Raw genomic sequence first — 24800 nt, 5'->3', positions numbered from 1 at the left:
AGACAGATGGCCTTGTTGGTCTACTTGGAATCCGCGATCACATAGATATGACTTGATTCATAACACATAGATTCATGACAATGAATCCAGGATCTTGCTGCTTGTTTTAAGACTGGCTTTCTGAGTTTTTAGTTAACGCTTCCCAGCAATATCCCCGCCATGCAATCCAGGTTGTGGGCAGGAAGATATTCAAAGAAGGGGAAAGTTTGTCTAAACCCGTAAAAACAGATGATTTGTACAAAAAATAAAGGAATATAAAAAAAATTGACATTCGAAAAGTTTCCCCCAAAGACACAAGCATGTTGTTTTACTTTCCTAATATAGAAATTAATATCAGCTGAAGCCTTGAGCTTAGTTTCAATAAAAAGCTAATATAATTAACTGACGTATTTCATATCTAGAAATCAAGTTCCGATAGATTCTTTCTAAGCTATTAACAAAATCACTCAACGTGTTCGACAGCTGTCACAAAAGTATGAAAGGACTGTTGGAAATCAGAGCAAATTCTGGCTTATATGAAGACATTGTTTGAGGAATAGCTGTTTGAATTATGAAAATTGCCTGTTGACTACGAAAACGTCACTGAAATTTTTGCCACAGAAAATGCCACAATGGCTAGCCACGGAGAATTAACGACTATTCATCTGTGAATGAGACTGTAGACAGTGGTGATGTCAATATTTTTGAATTATTCATAAATGTGTTCAAGACCATTTTATTTAGTGTTCGAAGGTGTTTTTTTTTTGGGGGGGGGGGGGCTCCATTTTTTGAACGATCATCCTTTTGACTGCAAAATCAAGCGCTTAGTCCGTTTCTTTTAATACGATGCTTTGATGAAATGAAAAGCATACACAGTTAAAGGTATTTTTGGAAGATTTAAATCTTACTATTCCTTTTTAGGCGACAAAGCATGTGGAGTATTTTTTATTTCGCCTGTACCATACAGAATTGGAGCTTGATAGACTCGAAAAAGAGCTTGAAAAGAAGCGTGGCGAAGCAGAAAAGATCGAGAAGAAAAAGCAGAAAATAGAAGAAGTGAATAAGGATAAGAAGAAAGATTTAGCCAAGGTTCAGCGGGAAGTTGCACAAGTTGAACAAACAGCCAGAGGGATCGTAAGTTCATTTTTCTTCTTTATTTTCCCTTCTTCTTTACTTTCTATGATCTTAAAATGAATTGACGTGTACTACATAGCTGAAGTAAATGAACGTTAAGGGGCAGCCATAATTTTTTTTATTTGCTATAATTTGAAGTGCTATTTGGTATTTTTAATTATATAGGAAATGGAATCTAAGCTATATCTGCCATTTTGGGAAGTATCAGATAGGGAATGCCCCATGATCCAAAAGAATTTTGTATCTATAAAGGAGATAACAATTATCTTGCTCGGAGCCAAAGATACCACAGGGTACACCCTTTTAATTCCAAAGAACCCTCCCCATTTCTGGAAAAATGTTGACCTAAAGATGTATTTTGTTGAGATTGACTTGATTCAGATCTATACGAAAGTTTTAATGAGTTATGTAATTGTTTTTTCACTTAAATTTTTATTTTGATACATTTCTAATCGTTACAGGTTTCAACAATTGGTAATATCAGTAACGTGCAGTGGGGGGTGGGACGGCCTTCAAATCTCAAGATTTAAAGGCTGAGACTTGCCTGATTATTTTTAATTATGGGACGGTGTTTAGCTTTGAATATTTCATGCGATGCAGATCGTCGATCAGTACTGGCCATTGGCCTTGTTTGATCATGAATATGCTCCACCAAAAATCCAAATGAAAGCACAAACACAGATGAAACTGAAATCACTTGTGGGAAAAACTTAATTTTATTTCAGCCTGACTTCAATTTTGTGGTGCGTTGCCGTGATAGCAACGGTGCGTTGAAACTTGAAGCAGGAATAGTTCTGGGTTGATCTGTATTTTTTTTTTTTTTTTTTTTCAATAAAGGATCCAGATTTCGGTTATTTGATTTTTTCTATCGTAATTTTTGCTGCTATTCCAAAGCACTGGAAGCGAAAAATTAAGCGATACAAGGGAATCTTAAATTAGAGACATCAAGAATCCTGGTGAATTTGCTGGTTCTCGCAAGCTTACCCCGTATTTAGAAGAATATCAAATTTTCAAGAAAGAGAAAACCTAATTCCAGTACTATTTATCTCATTCATCTTAGTTTTGTTTCATGGATGCACCAATCTAAAGACTAATTGAAAGACTTAGACCATTTTCAAGGAATTTGACACAATTACAGGAGTGTTCCTTTGCTTAAAATTGGGTAATTTTTTTCTATAATTAAATATAAAAAAACAAGTTTTATTTCAACTGAAAGTAGGGAGGAACACTAAAACTTAAAACAAACAGAAATTATTCGATAAATGAAAGGGGCTGTCCCCTCATCAAATCCCCGTTCTTTACGCTAAAGTTTTTTATTACTTTAAAAAATAAATTTGTGACAAAGAGTCAAACTTTAGTGTAAAGATCGAGGCGTTGAGGAGGGAACAGCACCTTTCATATACGAAATAATTTCTGTTCAAAGAGGCAATCTTTAGCTTAAAGAGCGGGGCGTTGATGAGGGGACAGCCTCCTTTCATATATGGAATACTATCTGTTCGTTTTAAGTTTTAGTGTTGCTCCTTACTTTCACTTGAAAAAACTTGTTTTTTTATACTTAATTTCTGATCGTTTTTTTAAATAATGCCAGGAAATCTGACTACTGCTCCACGGAAAATTCCCTCCTCCCCAAGTATATATTCTCTAGACAGTTCAATCGTGGTGAAAATTTACTCCGGACAATTACCCTTAACAGAATTTCCTATAGAAATTCTGGCCAATTCTCCCAGTGTAAAATTTCCCCTTAAAAATTCCTCTCCATGAAAAATTATCTCCGTGGAAATCCATCTGTAGAAAATCCCCCCCCCCAAAAAAATGTAGCATACTTCCTAATAGCAAATACTTTACCTAAACAATAGACAAATTTTTTAACTTAAAGACCTTTCTCCAAGGTGGGGGGTCCTGATGTCTCCAAAGGCATATTTATTTGGCCTTTCGACTATGCCGAACAAAAGGGCTATCTTAAAATTTTAATTAGACGATTTTGAGAAAAAAGGGGGCGTGGGAGGGGGCATGGCTGCCGTCCAATTTTTTGGTCGCTTAAAAAGGACACTAGAACTTTTGATTTCCGTTTGAATGAGCTCTTTTACGATATTCTAGGACCACCGGGTCGATACGATCACCCCTGGGAAAAACAAACAAATAAACACGCATCCATGATCAGCGAAAAATACAAAATTGTACATTATTTCAAATAGGCGCTTGAAACTCTATAGTAGGGATCTCTGATATGCTGAGCCTGACGGTGAGATTTTCATAAAGATACTATGACTTTTAGGGGGTTGCCCCCCCCCCCCTTTTTTTTGAAAATAAGGCACATTTTCTCGGGGTCTTAACCTTTCATGGGTAAGACTAAACTTTATAAACTTATATATTTGCAATCAGCATAAAACTCCGATTCTGTTGATATACATATTGGTATAAAATTCCGTTTTTTAGAGTTTCAGTTACTATTGAGCCGGGCTGCTCCTTACTTACAATTCGTTACCACGATCTGTTTGATATCTTTTAGCAGTAATTTTTAGGTTTTTATTCGCATGTACCATTCGACTCAATTTAGAAACCTGACTTGCAAGAGCCCTTTAACTTAAATTTACAAAATTCCTTAGAAGACGACAAAAAGAACAACAAAAGTCATTTTTAATTCTCACTTGTGGAAGGGTGGATCCAACTGGGTCGAGGGTCAGGCTTTAAGAACCATATTCTTTATATCTTAAGCGGCTGAGCTTGCCCGCATTCTTTTATATCGGAGCTTGCAGAGTCTCATCACTCAACCCCGCGCTGGGACTCGAAATTGGTAACACCAGGACTTAAACCTCTTACCACAGAACATACAATTGCTAGTCTATTATGTCATTCACTTGACTTGGGTGGCTCCGCTAGTAAATAAATTCTGGTTGGACTTGGTTGGGGATATAACGAATACGCAAGTTGCAGGATTTTGTTCTCTTTCTTTTTTTCTATTTTTTTTTTTAATAAATACAGTAGGTGTGTAATTTCAGGCTAAATCTCAAACAACTGAAAGTATCATAAACATCAATGTTTATTGTAAAATTCAGTCTCCAGCTAACTATTTTCATCTTATGGCCGTCGTTAGGGTTTTCTGTTTTTCCTGTCTTTGCTTGCTTCTTCAGAAAGCCTCGTATTCCTCTGATCAAGTCAAAAATGCTAGTTAAAGGCTCATATTCCACCCTAATATACCCATATATCCACCATGCTGTAAATAGAATTAAAGAAGTATGGTCTTAGCCAGATTTCATATGTTTGTCTGACAGAACATAAACTTTGTAGAATCAGTAGTAGCTCAGCATTTTGTTTCCAAGCTCTTTTTTCTATTTTTTCTTGAATGTTTTCGATTTTTCAGAAAGTTTTCATAATTTTGCCGAATAGAATCAAGGTATAGAAATTTTATATAAATAATAGGTTAGAAGAAAAGCCGATTAAGCGCAATATGGCATTGCTTTTATTTGGACATACTGTATTTTCTTAGGTTACGAGTGCATGTAATCCTAGAGTTGTCCATAACATTTCAGGGTACTAAGCATTGTAACTTGTAACGTTACGATTGCGTCTGAAAATGCCCAGGACCAGTACTTTTTGTTAGCGGATGTACAACTAGTTGACCAGTGAAACACTACAAGATAACATACTCATGTTATTAACAGAGTACAACTTAATATTTATGTCTTATTAATCAATAAGGTTGGCCGTCTTAACATCACCTGAGTGGCATGTTAAGTTGTGGCCTATTTTATGACCAAATAACTAACTGGTTATGACAATTTCATACGAAACTGTCGTAGTCTATTGCTGCTGTTTTTCTGTTTTTTTTGTTTTTTTTGTAAAAAAAAAAATATAAATTTTTTTTTTTTACTTTGGAGATAATAGATGAATGAATGGCAATAGGGGTCCACATCTGACAAACTGAAAAAAAAATAATAAAAAAAAGGAGAAATTTTGTTGTGATCTGTTAAGTTTCTGGCCTTAAAATGTTTCCAGTACTAAAGGGGTAATCTCCCAAGATTTCAAAACGTACCAAAATAAATGTATCCCCATACAAATTGGAGGGAGAGAGGGTCAGTCATCCTTGAAAGTTTCTCTCACCTGCACAAATATATCCTAATGTCTTTTCTAGGAATCAGAGATTGAAAAGCTGCGACCCCACTACATTAAATCCAAAGAAAACGTTGCTCATATGGAGAAGAAAGTTCAATCAGCTCTAAAGTCACTACAACAGGCGAAGAAAGCTGAAGACGCCCATAAAGAAGACATTATGCAACTTCAAACCAAAATCCAACAGGTTGAGAATTTGAAAGCTGAATACGAAGCACAAGCCCAGCTTGAATCTCAAAGTCAAGGAAGAAATGTCCATCTTGAAGAAGCTCAGGTATTGAATTTCCTTCAAGCATTGTTAGGTTTGCGTAAAAAAATATATATCAAAGCTTGCTAAAAAGTATCAATCTAATTGGTTGACCTGTTAAAGTAAACTTCTATATTCTCTAACCTGGTGGTAGACAGCCTGCTGGTGGTACCCCTGCCTTTACCAAACTTTGTCCACCAATTGATAGTTGGGTGGGAGGTATCATGGAAATTTCCGCTCCAAATCCGGCGTAGGTGCAACCTATCCGAGGTATTACCTACATTGCTGAGTATAGGTATGGGGTTTTTTGGCTCTGGTCACCATCTGTGGAATGCAAAGGCCCTTATGAGTACGTTTTTCAATAGTTTGCCTGGACTAACCACCCTGCAAAGCTTCCCTTTTAACTAGTTTTAAATCAGAAGTTGATAAGCCCCGGATCGGACTGACTTTTCGTAAAGGATTTTCTTCTTGTCTCCAGGCTACAATCACGAACATGTTTATGGTAGGCAGCTGTAATGCCTGTGGTCTCAGGTTTGGTTAGTACCTTCCTTTTGTTAACACAGTCAAGCCGGGCATTATGTGCTATGGGGAGAGTAATCACAACCAAGAGATACTGAATAGTGAGGTTGTCGCACATTGACACATAATCCTCAAGCGAGATGGAGTTCGCTGAGGTGGTGCTACCTACTGTGTGTTTTGGGGGGGGGGGGAGGTGTTACTGTTTACCTACAAGAGTCACATTCCATATACATGCCTAAACGTTTCAGACTGAAAGGATGAAGAGGCACTGTGTATCAAAGTGAATCTCCCAAATAAGTGTGTCATTATTGGTACAATGTAGAATCCCCCGAATTATGGGATAACCAGCTACCTTGAAACTTCCCTCGATCGCAACAGGTGAGAATTTTCCAAATTAGTCATTATTATGCATGTGGATTTCAAAGTCCAGCAGAAAACAGGGCTTGGCAATAAAATGATTAATGAGAAGGGATGTGACTTGTATGTCTCTGTCCTATTAGCTTGAGCAACTTATTGATTCTGAAACCTTCATGGACCTTAACGAATCGTCTGGTCTTAATCTAGTCCTTAGAGAGCATCCTAACTCTTTTTAGCTGAATCTTCATGTTTTTGCTAAATACGTTAAAGGGGATTAGAACGGCCGTTGGAATAAGGGCACTGCACATAATTGGAATGATAAAATAACGTCTAAGAGAACAGATATCAAGAAAAGATAAATCCAGGTTTAGCGTCCATCGTAACATGGTTATGAGTGTAAAACAGAAGTACATAAACGCTGACTTTTGTCCAAGAGCAAAGTCGTACTACGAATTGTGTACGATTCGCAGAAGCGTGTAATGACTGTTCGTGTGATTCGCCAATGCCGTTTACAATGCAAGGGGGATTGTGCCGCCAAAGTCCAAAATACTTCCGCAAAAAGTTTGTAAGAGAGTCTAAAAGAAAATTGTATTCCCTCCCTTCAGACTAAAGGGAATACGATTCAACATTCTCAGGTAAAGAATGAAGTCACTGCCGAGCCCTTTGCCGAGTTTTCAAGAAGGGATGTACAGAGGGGTCGGGTCTACCCCCTGAAATTATAAATTTTCTCAAATTTCTGCGCCTTTTTATTCAAATTGTGAAATAAAATGTTTTTTATCACCCCCCTCGAAAAAACTTTATTGCTGCCTTTCCCCTCCACAAAAAAATTCTGTGCACGTGCTTATTTTCAAACCTTGGGGACCACAATAAGGGATTCCCTGATTCTTCATCACACGTTCACAGTCCTCAACCGTGTTAACTACTCTGCCCTGAAATTCCAAGTGCTTTACAGCACCTTGATATAAGCAAATCACCCTGTCCAGATAACATGCTAAATATTGGCCTTAATCAGTGTAGTACCAAACCAGTAGGTCCTCTGTCACCACTCTTTGGTCTCTGCTTTTGCTTCTTATCGTTCCCGAAAGTGAAAGTCCACCCATGTCATCCCTATTTTCAAACCAGATAGCAAATTAACCCGTATTGGCTCACATAAGCCGATAGGCAGACCGATAAGCCTTCTCTCTTATATTGATGATAAAATCTTGCTGGGCATTTCCAATAAAATTATTTTCACGTACCTGGAATCAAATAACCTTGTTAGCAATAAGGAGTATAGTTACCGCCAGAGACGCTTGATACTTGACTACCTGAATACCCAGCGTCAACGTCTGACCCAAAAGTACGATATTAGGGCACTATCGTTTGATATTGCAAAAGCTTTTGATAAGAGTCCGGCCTAAGGACTGGTTTAAAAATCCAAGAAGACGGAGTTTGTGGTCGTTTACGTGAGCCTCTGTGGATTTTTCTAAGAAATCGTGCTACCCGTTTTGTTCTCAATAGGTTTATTTCCAGTGAGTGTCTTGTTGAGGCTGGGGATGCTAAGGATAGTATCCTTAGACCCATACTTTTCTTGGTTTATATTAACGACATAGGAGATAATCTTGTTAACCGTCTACACCATTTTACTGTCCAATAAGCATGGAACTCCCGTAAAAATTCCCTATTCCTGCAATCGCATCTCCTGGAGATAAAAGTGATTTGCTTTCTGAATAGCCAAATTCGATGTATCCATTTTTAAGGTCACCCGACGCACCCAACGGCTACTGATCATCCAGTCGAAGGTCTCGTGTTGACATCCTGACTTTTTCTTCAAGTGTGTAGCTTTCAAGAGGGTTGACAAATTTTGCCTCTTGGGAATTCATTTCTCCTCAGACATTTCCATCGTGTCCAATCTTACTGCGCGAGGAAGCTGGATAGAATGCTTTGTTCTTAGAACTGTTACCATTCTGCTGAATTATTCATATCTACAAGTCATACATTACGCCTATTGCCGAATCTGAATGTCCGTTTTTTGCCGGGGCTCCTAGAACTCTACTACACTCTATCACTCTAGAGGATCCAAAATAGATGAGTTTTAGCGCCTATCGGGTAACTGTACAACCTCTTGGCGAGAGATTTGATTTGACATCAATGGGTGTTTCTATAAGTACATTAATCAATCAATCAATCAAATCATTTTATTCTAAAACCACTTTCATAGCAATTGCCATATTACGGTTTGCGTCATAAATACATATCATAGGTCAATGTGTCATAAAGATACATCATATTATTACATAAAAATACATAAAAATACACAAATAAACATAAATAAAGATGCTACTTTTTAGAGGGTAACGTTGTACTCGTTCACGAAACTGGGAACAAACGTTCTGTCGTACCGCAAATGCTTGGCTTTTATTTTTGTCAGCTTCGGGACTGGTCCCGGACAACCCTTGGTGGTCGTTTAGGGATAAAATCTGAGGGAAGGATATCACGGTGTTTATTATTATCAAGACATTTTTTCCGAAATTCATATTCAGCATCTGCCTCTTTTGCTCCAGCAAAACCAACTCAACTTCAACTAATAGTTCAGAATACGGAATTTCAGGTCCACGGAAAATTATAACAACAGCACATTTCTGGATTCTTTCGATGCAGTTAGATTGTTCCAGAGTTAAGCCGAAATGCCACACAGGGGCAGCATACTCCAAAAGCGGTCTAATAAAAGTACAGTAAATTCTTAAAGATGGGTTGGTGGAACGCGAAATTTTGTCATTAATTTTAACATTTGTAAGCTAGCGTTACCTCTCTTCACCAACTCTGTAGTGAGCGCTTCCCACTTTAGATCAGAAGTAATGGTTATTCCTAGTAATTTAGTTTTATTTACAATTTGTTGTTCAGGGGCAGGGGGATCAAAAGTAGGTTTAAAATTCTTAAAAAAATAAAATGTTAACATGTTGCTCTTTTTTTCATTCACGGTAATCAGTGAAGACGCCAACTCGTGTCTCACTTTTTCGATGATTGCCGCAGCTCTGCTGGAGTCACCTTCGTCACATATTTTTGCTATGCTTAAGTCATCGACGTACTTCCATATGATTGCCATGTCACTGGCAATGTTTTTGATAATGACTAGGAACAAAACTGGCCCTAAAATAGTCCCTTGAGAAACTCCACAAAAAACCGCCTGAGGATTTGAAAAAACTTTTATACTTTACTCTTTGAAATTGGTTAGATAAAAAACTTCGAATAACTGAAACTAAATTAAGATGTACAGAAAATTCTACAAGTTGCTTTTGAATTAACATCTTGCTGTATTAAATCAAAACTTTTTTAAAAATTGGTTGTTATAAGGTTAAGCCATCTACCTGGTTCATCCACATGTTTGAAAATAAAATCAAGCAGACGAATCAGGTAATGTGTCGTGGACGTCTTTGACATATTGCCAAATTGCTTTGGATCAATTAGTGGTTAAATTTGAATTTTTAACCATTTTGTTAAAAAAGTTTCGTAAATTTTGCTAAAAGTGGGTGTTAAAGTTATCGATCTTACTCCATCAAAATCCAGATCAAGTCTTTTTTTCGGAATAGAAGTAATGTGCCCAGTTTTCCAAATGGACGGGTATACATGAGTAGTTGAAATCGAGTTAAAAATATTAGTCAAAGGGTGAGTAATCTTATCAAGGAAAGCTTTTAAGTAATTCCACAGGCACATCAATAGGGGCTATACATCAATAGGGGTTCGTTTCAGCTTCTTTGTTTTAATAAAAACTTCCTTTTCACTGATTTCCGCCAGCGCGTCTATCGATGTTGTTGACAGAAGATCTCCCATTTGTCCAGACAAAGAAGGGAGTGATTGTGCAATTTTTTCTAAATGTTTATTTAACTGTTCGGCTGTATCTTTATCATTTTGATCCAGACCAAAATTTAGACTATTAGCACCTTTGCCAGAAAGTTTTTTTATTTCCTTGTACCATGCTGAAGTTTTGGAGGTGTTCAACTTTTGAATTATAATATGAAGCGGCAGCCTCTCTTGTCATTTTTCGAATCTTATTACGTAGTTTGTTTGCTTCTTTTTCTCTTTTGTTTTTTCGTAGTTCAATTTTTTTGTCAAATTAAACACTTTATTTCGTAAGTTATGTACGGCCTATCAGAGTTGCAGCGTTTGGCGGTTTTCTTGGGAAAACATTCTTCATACTTGGTTCGGATTTTGTTTTGAAGAATCGATGCTTTTTCATCTGGAGAATCCGAGGAGTATACTTCTTCCCAGCTCTCTTCTGAAATCCATGAACCGAGCATAAATAGACCATTATCATTTAGAGGTCTATATGAAAAAGTTTCAATATCACATTTAATTTTATACAAGGGAAAAGAATTCCACTGCTGTATAAAATGGTAGCTTTCACTTAGAGGTGGGAGCTCTTGGGGGTTCTGGTAATATTCAGAAAGGTTTGAACGAATAACATCAAGTGAAGTTCCTCGTTTTGTCATGGGAAACGAAACTAATTGTTTTAGTTTGTTATTTCTAAGAAGAAAAATTTGTTTTAGATCATTTTTATCACCAGTTAAACAAATGCCAACGTTAGGTTATTTTGTTGTAACGTAATCTAAGCCTAAAGAAAGCTTATTTATAAAATCTTTTTTTCTGAGAAGCTTGTTGACTCGGTGAAGAGTAAAAAACACAAACAGCTATATTAGCAACACTTCTTGGGAGTCGTTTGGGCCGAAGGAGGACCCATAAAATCTCATCATACTCATTCAGCTCCGGAGAGCTCTATACTGGTAATGGTGTTTGCTTAGCCAGTACGTAAACATCCAGGAATCTCCTCTTGCAGTACATCGGTTACTGCAAAAGGAGAAACCTCGCACAATATGCTTGAAGAACAGCTTTGTAAGATTCTGCATATCCATATGGACCGGTCTCCCGAGTGATGTTATTCCTAAAAACCCGTCTGTTGATTCGTTTAAAAGGAAGTTCATCAGACACAATATCTAGGGAGAAAACCTAGAAAGAATGGTTTACTAATGGCCTATCTGGGGTGAAGGTTTTGCAGCCTTTTGCCATATTTTTTTTTTTTTTCATTAAAAAAGCTAAATATTTACTAAATTCTAACTTAAAATGCTTTTACTGTTTTAAAATGTTGCTTAAACTAACATCTGTCAAATGTATCAACTTAAATTTGTGAAAAACCCGAGTTAAAAGTATGTAGAACTTTCTTTTTGATCTTAACTGCTAATAAAATATCACCAAAAGTTTATCTTGAAAGTGTTGGTTTACTCTATTCCTATTTACCCTCTAGTCCCTTACTCATAAAAAATGGACATCATTGATATTGAACATTAAGGCCTATATTTCGAGTTCTTTTCTATTCATGTCTGAGAACTAAAGCTATGTGTTAAAAAAACGAGAATAAAAACAAACTGCCCAAGACTTAGTGGCTTGACTACTAGAAAAGACCTAATGCCTTTGGTGATTTGTTCAGGTCTTTCTTATAATATTGTATTTTACGATATCCCTATTTCATCTTCTTTAAGTTGCTGAATACGTAACTAATGCTCAGTGTCTAAATCTAGAATTGATCCCAGTTTTCCAATAGGAGCATCAGGCTCATGACATCCGAAAAAAATGGGAATTCCATCCAGTACTCTCCTTGAATATAAAACATGCATAAAATGGCTTACAACTCAATAAATAAAAGAGCTACGGAAGAGTGAACTCAGACTTGACAACTCTTTTTACCATCGTCTGATATGTGATTGTGACTTATGCCAATGCCTTTATAAAAGCAATTATAGACATTGTACGAAATGCCTAAACTCGTGTTTTGAATATGTGTGAGGAGTGACTGAATTATTTACCCCAACTCTTCCAGACAGGATTTAATATTACTAAAACTGCCTAGAAACTACCTGATGGCTCCACTGACGTGTTTAGCGGCTTAAGTATGGGTATTGACATGCATCCCATCTTTTATGCTTAGAATGAGAGTATGGTTATTACTGTTGATTGCTGGGCATAACGAATGTTTCTTCCCCAAAAGGTATAATTTCTTGAACTGTACCTCCTTAGAAATAATGCTCAAATAAGTTATTTAGGCTTTCTCATTTGTGAAGTTTTGGATATGCATCATAAGATGCATATCCTTGCGCTTAGAAATCGCAATCTCTTTATTATTGAAATCTTTACCTGTATTTTCAAATAATTTTAGGTGAATGAATATAAAAGATTGAAAACGGAAGCTCTCCGTCAGTCTGGCATTCAGCTCCAGAATCTGGAAAAAGTGAATCGTGAACAGAAAACGGATCAAGATCGTCTGGATAATGAGACTAGAAGAAGAAATGATCTCCAAAATCGACTTGTCCAAAAACAGCATGAATTGGCAGAGGCAGAAAAGAGATTGGAAAAACTGGTTGAACATATAAGGTAAATATCAATATTAAGACAAAATCCTGAGCAACATTGGTGAATCGAAGTTTTTGATATGTACCGAAAATTATACGAAAAACTTAAATATCGGGCAAGAGAAATTATAGCACCCTGAGACATAATAAATTTATGCTATAAATAAGTAACAAAACTTAAAAACAAGAACTGACAATATAGACATTTTTAGGCCACCGTTTTTCACGGGGGAGTGGATGGTCCATTGAATCAACCAAAGTTGGTATGGACTCTCTTGTAGTTAATCGGTGGCCCAAATAAAAATACCTGTAAACGTGTGATATGTGTCACTGACGCAATTAGATATGCTTTGCTTCGGATAACTTTTTCTACATGTCCCAAAGCACAGGTTTTGCGTAAAACCTCTCGCGTCTGACTCTTAAGGTAGAGTTGGCTCCCTATTTTTGTCCTTTGTTCCCCCTTTCGTTTTATCAACGGAAAAAAAAACTAGCCTAAACGAAACATAAAAGAAAAACAACTAACGCTATGCAAAAAAAAGAAAGAAAAATTCATATATAAACCTAATCCAATATGGTAAAGCATCAAAGCACAAACAATAAAACACCAAGGCAAGATGTCTACTTTAAGGGTTCTGATCTTCGAGCGCTGTTAATTAGGCGTCAGGGTCTATTGACATTGTGGTTATGACGTCTGTAGTTGAGTCAACTTTTAAGTGACTGAAACCAAAACGGTCTTCCGATATTGATTATGTGAGGGGTCTGAAAATCAAGCAATTGATGGCCTTTCGTGCAAACATGGCTCGGGAAGATGATCCTTACCCAAGGTATTGTCTCCTCGGCATTCTGTATCGATGATGTCACGCCCATTCTCAAGGAGTCTGAAATGGCTGCTCAATGCACTTCATTCCGGCCTGCTATTTCTGTGCAAACTGTTCGAATTTTGGTTGCTATAGATTAGTTTGGGAGTAAGTTTTATGCTTCATCTCATCGGTTGGGCTTTCAACATGGACTTGGATGCCCCGCTGCACTTTCTGATGTTTCTAACTTGCTCATTGAAGCCGACACTTCTGGTATTCCCCTGTTTCTTGGGGGACTTGGTGTCTGTTGAGCCTTCGACCCCTTTATTCATGTACAAATGCTCCTTCTTGTGGCTAAATGGGATATAATTCTTTTTCGTGACTTGTATTCCCGCCTTCAAATCTATTTTAAGATCCCTATTCCGAAATCTAAGGAGCTGATTCCCTAGGATAGAATAATCTCTATTCGAAGAGGAACCCACCAAGGCGCTTTTCTTTTCTCGTTCTATTTAACAACTGTTAAATTATCCACAGAACATTATCCATTTTCCCGCATTTCTATTGTTATCAAGGCCTTTCTTGAGTCATATGTATATGACATTCTTAACGTTAGCCGAAGTACTGAACGACTTCCTTCCTGAAATCATTAAAAATGTATAATACGAACACCTAAACCTTGATCTTGAATTTAACGTTGAGAAGTGTTCAACTGGAGAAAATCGACTTGAATTGATTTACAAATTAACAAAATTAAACAATGCATACATATCCCTGTACTGCCAATACGCCAGGGGCTATAAACGGCCAATACTGGAATTGAAGAAAAGAAATAAGTCACATAAAAAAATTATTGCTTCGAAGAGGGCACGTACCTTATTCACAAAAAATTTAGCATAAATACTAAACAACTAACAAAAGAAACAACTAACAACAAACAAATAAATAACTTTTTAGTCTACTCAATGAGATATTTTTCATAAACTTAGCGAAACTGATTTTTTTATATAGTTGGGGAACGTATTCCGCACTTCTATACCAACATGTCCTAATGACATTGTTCCTCTGTTCGTCGTAACGACATATCGTACTGTCCAATCTGTGACTTTTGGGTTCTCTCTGATTCAGTCAGTAGAAAGAAGCGTATATCTTGTGGCCTTCCAATCGGTTCGACTCTCACATCCATCAACTTTTGGTAATCTATATCTCCAGTAGAATTACCTCGGCGTTTGCATCTATAGTTACTGCAAAATTGTGCTTTAACCGACATCTGCTTGCATCCCTTTTTAATTCATTTGTTTTTCCTCCCATTTTGTATGTTGCCTCCTTTTGGGAAATGTTTATTAAACCAAGTATAAGAAAAAAACGCCCATGTTTCTTCTGGATCGCTATCTACCTGCTTCAATTCCTTCCATAGTTTGAAAATTCTAGGATAGATCAGACGTTTAGAGTAGCTGACCCCGAGGAAACTATATCTTCATTTAAGAAAAAAAACACAAGCCAAAGATAGTTAATCAGCCTTGGTACCCGTTGCTAATGCGTCGTGGTAGCTGAGACTTGCATGTTTTTTTTGTATTGTATATTTAATTTTCTTATTATTTAGGAATGTTTTCCCTCTTAGGATTTTTTTTTTTTTTATAGATTATCGGCAGGATTGATAAATAGTTGATAATTGCATCAGCGTCTTTCATGGCCCGAAATTTAAAATTAGTTTGGAGATTCGGAGATTCGGAACCATGAAGAATCTGTAATTAAATTATTTAAAAAACATAATAGTTTGAAAGTGAATTCTCCTTAGTACCCTCTTCTAGTGTATCTTGTACAATTGAAAAGTGAAAATTTGTATATAATGTAAATATAACTTGCCATTATATGTTATTTAGTTAAGTGCAGTTTCTGTTTGTTTGTTGTGAAGTGAGTTTGTTTTCTTTTCTCTTTTTCCCTTTTTGTTTTCCGATGTGTCCAGTACTTACTGCATAACGGGTTTTGCGATAATTAATAGTATTGTACGTCTGAATTAGCTTCCGATATGGGATTATTTAAACAAAATCAAATATGGTGAAGTACCAAAGTACAAACAATAAAACAACTAGGCAATATGTCTGCTGTACCTCCACTATTGCACGTCTGAATTATCTTTGGATATTCCGAATATTCTGATGTGCCTGGTATTTAGATTAAGAAAAATTACTGTGTGTTTTGTAAGCTGAGTGTTTCCATTCATCTAAAGAGTTTGACCATCTGTGCCATGCTGGATGGGATAGCGAACATAATATATTCACTATCGCTAGAAAAAAAAGGGTAATTTGGAAGATATCTAGCGGTGTGGTGTCAATTCTGACTGCAAATTCAGATTCAGCAAAAAATTCGCATAAAATAGACTACTAATTTATTTTATTTTTTTTTCATTTTTTGACATAGGATAGTTTCAATCGGAACCAATTTGGAGGTAGAATAGTTTCATTCTAGTGTAGCGATATGTGCACTTCAAGTGTTGATATGACCGTTTTTCATTACAAATTAATGGTTTTACACATGAATGCTTAAGATAATTTTTTTTTATTCTACCAATTTTGTAAAGTCCAAAATATATGGAAATATCCTTTGTATTATCTTAATTTCATACCTCAATAAAAGTTTTATAATTTAGACAATATGAGAATTCATTAGTGGAGCAAAATCGTTTGAGAACTGAGCTGAGATCCGAAGTTGTGGATTCAAGAGACAAAATTTCAAGTCTTGAACAAGAATTGTCTGCTATAGGTGAACAACTTGGGGATGCTCGGGTTGATAAACATGAGGTAAGTTTTATATGCATTCTCTGTCAGGGTGTATAACAGCCAGTGACCTTATTGGCCTATATTGGCCTGGTGTACTTAAAGTAATGTAATTTTGAGTAGCCCTTGCCCTTTTTTTTCTTTATAGATAAGAAGCAGAACACTCTTAAACTACTACTTCACACTGCAGTACCAAGCCGGCTGAGGTCAACACAGCTACACACGCTCCTTCTACATCCCAATCCATTGAAAGCCTCCCTCTTTACACCCTCCGAGGAAGTTCCCATTTACCTTAAATCTTTCCTCACGGTATCCTTCCATCTCAACCGGGGACGACTTGCTTTTCGTGTGGCCCTTGACGATTTGCCGAAACGGACAATCGTTGGCAATCTGTCATCCTTCATTCGCTGAACCTGTTCTAGCCATCTCAACCTTCAGATGAATCAAAAACTTGCTCATAAACTACAAAACTAAGGACTAAAGGTGTTTGATGACTAATACTTCTCAATTATTGATCTAAGAGTGAACATTTGGTCGACACATCCTCCACCCTTCCTAAAACCACACTGTTCTTCTCTTAAACTTTACAGCATCTCTAAGTCTAAAAAGAATCATCATACTGAGCAATTTGCTACCTACAAAAACCAGGCAAATGCCTCTATAATTACCATGCTCTCTCTTATCACCTTTTTTTTATAGAGAGGTTTAATTAGAGTTCTCCTAAATTCGCTAGGTACATACTCTTTTTCATAAATCGTATTCATAATCTTCAGTAACTTGTTTCTAACCTCATAACCGCCATGTTTAAGAAACTCATTTACCACACTATCAGCACCTACCGCCTTATTATTTTTTTTATCCTTTCAGTACTGTCGCTAATTCTTCCTTACAAAATAAATTTTCTTTCACATCGAATGTGTCACAAACTGTCTCATTTTTCTCTATATTTTTTCCTGTAACTCTATCCCGGTTTAGCACATTCTCAAAATGTTCTACCCATTTTTCTTTAATTCTTTCATTATCGCTAAATGTGGCCCCGTTCATCTTTAACGGTAACAACTCCAAGATGACTATTCCCTCTCGATTTATTAACATGCCAGTAAAATATTTTACTATTATGACGTCTGGCTGCATCTTCCAGATCTTCGGCAATTTTATCCATGGTTTCCACTTCACACCTCCTTAGGTCATATTTTAATGGTTTCTCCACTTTCTTAGATAACACGTGTGGGGGGGGGAACTCACGAGTGAGCAGTGGGAGTTGACAATAAGCTCCCAAAGTCAGCTTTCATAATGAAAATGTTTGCACACTTAACCGATAAAGTGAAAACCTTTCAGGAGTTTGTTTTTTATTGCCAATAAAGGTCACTTGAAACGCATATGTTTCAGTTTCAAATTCTTTCTTTAACCTTGTTCCAAGTAGTCCTTCTTTCTTTTTCTCTGCCCTTAATTGTTTTTTGTCGTAATAGTTTCGTGTTTACTAATATTCTTAATGTTTTAATTTTGAAAAGCGAAATTTCAGCTGTCGAGTTGAATTTTACATGATTATGGAGCATGCATTTCTCACTTTTTTGTCACTATTTTGTGTTCGTATAGCGAAAAAAGCCGTGCCCTATTTCTGTTTGGCTGTGAATGTCTCTGAACCATAGACAGAGAAAAACATGGGATGGGAAGAAGGAGAAGCTATGTAGAAGCAGAAAGTAATAGCAAAACTGAGCTGTTCAGTTGATCAGCAAAAAAATAAAATTTGGCCCAAAATAGGATTTGCTTTCCGTAGTTTGCTTCCTACCATTATAATATATGCATCTGTTGTAAACAGAGGACGCTTTTAAATAACTATATATTTAATTGAATTAGAGTATGAACTTCGTCAAACTGGCCTTTAAATTTTTGCAAGTATTTGATTGGCCTTTTTTTTTTTTTTTTTTTTTTTTTTTTTTTTTTTTTTTTTTTTTTTTTTTAGAAATTGGTGTGTGAATAAGTCTTGAAGCTATAATCTAAGACAAAAAGGTAAAAGGTAGACTTTTATCAGTTTTGCACTTGACAGACTCAACTGTATTTTGTTTTTCTATTCAACATTAACTAAATGTGTCATCTACATCTATAAAGCTGATGGCTTTTTAAAATTAGACGCCATCTATTAAATAGAAGAGTTGGCAAATTTGTGTAGTGAATAGATGGCTTTCTTAACTTTGCTAGCATCACTGTATGCGCTTGCTCTCACCAGACGTGAAATTTTACAATCGTATTGTGATTTTTACGATTAATTCTTAAAGTACTGTCATATTTATGGCATTTATTGCACGCATTGAATATCAGGGAATTCGCTCATTCTCGATCCTTGACTGATGATTTTAACATTGAAATTAAATAGGTTAAAATTTTAGAATAATTTTTCATTTTTCATGCTGAATTAGAAAATTCATTGATTATATACGATTATACGAAAAATATTTGATTATGCGAATTTATAATGGATCTTGTGTAGCCAGTGAAGATAATAAGGGAAAGGGACTAGCAGGAGTTAGTCTGCATGGCGGTGCTTAACTGGAACATAGTCAATTGGTCTATGTTTGGCCTAAACTTTATGCATGGGCTACGTGCTGAAATGCTTACAAGACAACTTGGAAACCAGTCTAGAGAAATTAGAAAGAAGTAATTTTTTATTTCAATAATAGAAATATATCTTAAATTCCTTTGATCAGTATTTTATTTGTCATTTTAACGAATTATTTTGTTTTTTGTTGATTGCCTTTTATCTTATTGTGTTGATGTTAAAATAGTACTTGCCACTTTGGATCTTTGTTGTTGTTGTTGTTCATATATCGTTGTATTATATAGATAATGACAAAAAAATGGCACTAGGCTTCATAGTCCAAACCGTTGGGGTTGATATCCGTGTCATGGCCGTACAGCCAGGAAGTGCAATGGGGGGCTGGGGACCAGCCACCCTATTCTTTCGTGTATCCTTCCTGTTTGTTCTCCCTAGGTTTCTCCATGTACCCTTTTAGAGCTGGGTTGACTCTAGTGTAACTTTTAGTTATTTCACTGACGCCTATCCAAAACCAACTAATCGGCGACACAAGGCCAACACTGAAGGACACAGGATTGCAAGTTCAGTGCCCTAACCCCTCAGCTAGGACAGCTCATATCCTTGCATTACCTTATTCATATTTTTGTCTATATTGACATGCTCATGTTAGCTTAGAGCTATTCCAGTGCATAAAGATGATCTATTTTACGGTTTACAGGATTCCCGACGCCGAAAGAAGACAGAGATTGTTGAAAATTTCAAGCGAATGTTCCCTGGAGTGTTCGACAGGATGATCAACATGTGTCAGCCGACGCACAAAAGATACCACGTTGCTGTCACCAAATTACTTGGTAAGCAAGTTTTTGAAAAAAAAACTTTCTTTAAGTAGTTATCTGAGTATTAGAATGGCCGAATCGACAGAATTCATAGAACAGACAACAGACAAAAATGAGACATAGATAAACTCTCTATTTCTATTTATGTATGAATTATGAAATACATTTTATGCGCTATTAGTCAAATTTGCTTATAGAAAACATTATTTAGTGTTCAATGGGGTATTGTGAAATAGTGGAGTAAAAGGAATTGTAAACCATTATAGGTATACAATCTCTTATTAATCAATTTTCATTCCTGATTTTTTCTTCTTTTATTTTGATTTATATCTATGTTTCTTGTTTTCTAGGTAAATATGTTGAAGCTATTGTCGTAGACACGGAGAAGACAGCCAGGTCCTGTATTCAGTACCTTAAAGAGCAAATGTTGGAACCAGAAACGTTTTTGCCTCTTGACTATATTAAGACCAAGCCTTTGAAGGAACGCCTTAGGTAAGTTGTTTTTTCATCTTATCCTACTGTATAGATTTTTCACAATTTTCCCTTCTAGTGAGAAAAATCGTGAAAACCTGAGTGGCAAGGGGAAAGCATGGACCGACCATCTCTTTAATGCCCAAGACTGTGCCTCCATCTAGTAGCGGCACATGTTATAAATTTGAGGTTAAACTCACCTTTATCTTTTCTATCACTCAGCTGAAACCTTACAGGCCTACAAATGAAATATAAAAGCCTTAATCAGTTTGAATTCAGACAGAACATTCTAGCTGCTAACATTAGTTTCTTCGTTCTACTCAGGCGCCAAGCCGCCTCCTCTGTCCCCTTACCATTGTCTGCAGATGCATTTATACCAGTAGTTCTATTTTTGTTTGTTTTTGTTTAAATTCAGACAGAACGTTCTAGCTGCTAACATTATTTCCTTCGTTATACTCTGGCCAAGCCGCCTCCTCTGTCCCCTTACCATTGTCTGCCGATGTATTTATACCAGTAGTTCTGTTTTCGTTTGTTTTTGTTTTTCTTGTTGTATTTTTCTCTACTTATATTGATTTGTTGGCCAAGTGTGTGAGCTTGACTATGTTTGGCTATTTGTGTGTTTGTTGTGTTTTTGAATAAACCTTTATCCATCCACTTATATCCTTGGGAGCTACTCTATTTTATGGTAAATCCAAATTTATTGGTAAAACTGCCGTTCAGCGTTTAAAACAATCAAGGATGAACTGTGTATAGTTAATTTGAAACAAGAATTGGATCTGTTCTAGAGATACCTCCATAATACACCAGAGAAATGAGGTCTGATTCTCTTGGATGATTTGCAAGCAACTATTTTAACTTTGTTATTTGATTCGTCTTCTTCAAGAAAACCTGAAAACGACCAGCTGCACATTTTTCTGCTTAAAAGAAGTTATCAGTTATATTTGTTTTTAGCCCAAGCAACCATTTTTACATCTTCCTTGAAAGGGACCTCAAAAAGTTTAACATAAGTCTCTCTTTATAGCTAAGACTGAAACTTTGTTATTTTAAAACTAAATATTAATTGCTACAAATTTTACATATATTTCTTACAAAATAGCTGGAATAGGCTCTATCGTAATAAACGCCAGTTTATATTTGTGCATTGACTTGGTAAAGCGTGAAGTGTCTCCCTTTTATTATTGATTTTTCCCCCACCGACTTCATATAGAAGGGATCGTCGTAGAAACTTGGGAGGAGACTTATTCAATTGGAAATTCTGTTTCCAATTGGAAATTTTGTTTTCAATATTTCCAATTGGAAATTGGAGTTCTATTGACTCTATCGTGTCATTGGTAAGGACTCAAAAATGTACAAATTGTTCTTATTTACATTTGTTCTGTTTGATCGGCTTGAAACTTTTAGTACATTGCCTGGACCAAGAACCCAAATCCTTATTGAGAGGGAGGAGAGTATTAGGTGACGTAAGAATCAGTAAAAAATATTTGCCTCTGATTGGTTTGAAACTTACACCCGTAAGTCTAGGGCGAAACGGACTTTGATGTCCTCAAAAGTTGGCTTGAGACTCGGGCCCTCCTAAAAGGGGGCCCTAAAATGCTTAAAACTATGTTTCTCTTATTGACGTGAAACTTAAATCCTTAGTCTGTTGGCCAGAGAACCCCAAACAACAACAAAAATTGAAAAGAAAATTTGGTTTGCCCAAAAACGGTGACGATAAAGTGCCAAAAAGTTTTTACAGAAAAGTTTGAAACTTGTCCGTAAACTTCTGGATCAAGAACACCCTAATGCACAAAAAACGAATTGAGCTTGAAGCACGGGCCCCATGAACTGAAAAAATTAATTCTTTTTGTATTGGCTTGAAAATTGTATCTTTAAGTTCCTGTGCCGAAAATATCTCAATCGACGAAAAAAAAAAAAAAAAAATTCGCCTGCAAATGGGCTCCGAGAAAGCCCAATGCACAAAAAATTGTTTGGAGGCATGGGGCTTCGAAAAAGAGTCAATAATGTTTCAGATTGGCTAGAAAACTTTATCCTTGGTGATCACAATGCACAAGAAAAAAATTGGCCAAAGTACTTTTGGTTTGAACAGCTTGAAACTTACATCAGCAAGACCCTCGACCAAGGGGACTCCAAAACCCAAAAATTGACGGCTTAGTCTCCTAAAGAAGGGACCTTTTTTACGACTGGCTGGAAACTTTATCTGTAAGTCATTGGGCAAAGGAGACCCTAATGCACAGAAAAAAAATGCTACCAGTTCCAAAAATGGGACCAAATAAACTTTTTGTTCCTGAACGACTTCAACATATATCCATAAGTCTTAGGGTCAAAAGGAACGTATTGTACAAAAAAAAATGAGGCTGAGGGCACGGGCTCCTCAAGAGTAGAGTCGGTAGCCCTGCTCTTATTTGTGTTAATTTATTTCTTTTTATATTTTATTTATTCATTAATAGTAATGTTTGTTATTTTCAAGTTTGGCGTGACTATATTCTTTTTAATTTTGTTTGTTATGGGCTTCATTTATGTATTAATAGGAATTTCTTTTCATTTCAAGCTTGACTTTATTTCTGCTGGTTTTAAGTTTCAATATCGGTCTTTCCTTGTCTTATAGGAACCATTTGTTAGAAAATATTTTTTTACATTTCAAAAACAATTCTTGAGTACAAAACAGTCCGTTTATTTTCAGTACAAAAGCACTATTTCTTTGATTTTCTTCCTACTTGCGCTTTCTTTAAGCTAATTTCTGTTGTTATCTCAACCCCTTTAGTTTATTGAAAATTCCATTTACTTAAAATTCCCGCGTTTTGGCTCAAATGTAAGTTTCTATTGATGCATAATAGTTATCACTCATTACGGGACTATAGAGTGTATTTACTACTACTACTACTACTACTGCTAACAACTCAGCGCAGCACCAAGCCGCCGGAGGCCAATACACCTACGTACGCTCCTCCTCCATCCTAATCTATTCAAAGTCTCCCTATTTACACCCTCTCAGGAAGTTCCAATTTTCTTTAAATCTTTCTTTATGACATCCTCCCACCCCAGACCCGGACGAACTGCTTTCCGTTGAGCCCTAGACGGTTGACTGAAAAGGACAATTTTCAGCAATCTGTCATCCTTCATCCACAAAACGTGCCCTAGCCATCTCAACCTTTCTTTCATTATAGCCCTAGAAAGCGCAATTGAACCATATTTTTCGTATAACCTACTGTTTGAAATATGGTTAGTCAGCCGGGTACCCAGAACAATCCGTAGGCAATTTCTCTGGAAAATATCTAGTAAATCTTCATCCACTTTTCGGAGCGCCTTTGCTTCAGAGCCATATTTGACCACTGTCATCAGTGTACCTTCCAATATTCTAACCTTGGTTTGCAGACCTATGTTCCTATTCTTCCAAGCTTTTTGCAACTGTGAAAAAAAAACCTAAGCTTCGGATATCCTACTGTTAACATCTTAACTGCTGCCACTGTCTTTACTAATAATGCTACCAAGGTAAGTGAAGCTGCCAATCTGATCAATCTTTTAATTACCCAACGTCATCTTTTCATCTTCACTTATTCCTAGCCTTAGTGACTTAGTCTTCTAACATTAATGTTTTTTTTAATAGAGTGTATTCGGACCGTTAGAAGGCCGATTTAATCAGTTATGTGAAATCAATGGTCAATAAAAAAGATGATGGCTGGTTTTTATTTTAAAATACCAATCAGGTGGTGAAAAAAAATATATATTTTTTACTTATGTTTATGTGCTTGAATATAAAAACGTTCTTTAGTTCATTTTAGAATGAGCTTAATCAAATGCGCTTCTAAAAACTTAAGTATTTGATGTCGAAGGGAGTTCTCTTCTTTGAATGTTGGGTGCTCATCTTTATTTTGTTAAGGAACATCTTTTTGACATTATAAACTTGAGAATGAATCTTACCTTCAGGCTAAAATGTCGAGACACATAAAAATGAGCTTAGTCAGATTGGCTTCTGAAGGGCTAACGTATAGTTGAGAACCACCACTGAGAATTGAACATTGTCTCGCGTTGCGCTTGCGAAAAATTCTATGGTTTGACACAAAAAAAAATCATAATATATATATTTAATTTACTTTTGATGGTATACTTTTCCAAAGATCCTGTGTTTACAGTTGTTGTTCCCTTTTGAAGTTATCTTTATGTTGAGCGTAATTGTTATTTTTCATGAGTTCAATATGCTTTTTAGCGTAAAGCGGCAATACTTGTAATAACTCGCTACCCCCGTAAGTTAATCTTTAAATTCTGGAACATTGAACCCAAACACTGTTAAAACTGATTAGATTACTTAGGTTTTTTTTTCGGTAGTGTCCATTATAAATGGAGGATTCTAAATTCATCGTTTACAATAAAATCAATTCACAAACTTTCATAGCCACAAATATTGAAATTCACGGTGCATTGTTTCACAAACCATCACGAAGAAATATTACTAGCAAACCAAAGATAGTGACAAATGAAGACCCATCAGACTATAGGCCAGAAATGAATTGAACATGCAACAAACATGTAACATGTAAGGACGTGACAGAGCCGGTTTTTAACAAGTTTTTTTTTATTTGGTATTATAATGAACGATTTGTTTAGAGCAAATAAATTTCAATGATTCTTCTTGGTAAAAATAGATTTGTGCGAAATCTTTGCTTCT

The 24800-nt window shown here is 36.1% G+C and overlaps 1 protein-coding gene across 1 annotated transcript in view; it reads left to right on the top strand.

Annotated features, from left to right (window-relative positions):
• The window catches only part of SMC1 (structural maintenance of chromosomes 1), a 76291-nt gene that overhangs the window by 16680 nt on the left and 34811 nt on the right, over positions 1-24800 (top strand). Inside the window, exons 4-9 of the mRNA XM_089102778.1 lie at positions 901-1113; positions 5246-5497; positions 12534-12748; positions 16171-16321; positions 19549-19681; positions 20017-20158. Of these exons, the coding sequence (XP_088958904.1) occupies positions 901-1113; positions 5246-5497; positions 12534-12748; positions 16171-16321; positions 19549-19681; positions 20017-20158 (1106 nt within the window). The remainder of the gene's footprint in view (positions 1-900; positions 1114-5245; positions 5498-12533; positions 12749-16170; positions 16322-19548; positions 19682-20016; positions 20159-24800) is intronic.

The sequence above is a fragment of the Artemia sp. Qi Xiang Cuo genome, chromosome 16 (assembly GCF_049724085.1).
Source record: "Artemia sp. Qi Xiang Cuo chromosome 16, ASM4972408v1, whole genome shotgun sequence".
Taxonomy (NCBI): domain Eukaryota; kingdom Metazoa; phylum Arthropoda; class Branchiopoda; order Anostraca; family Artemiidae; genus Artemia; species Artemia sp. Qi Xiang Cuo.
Note: the sequence above shows the minus strand (reverse complement) of the source record. Positions and strands in the feature narration are given on the sequence as shown.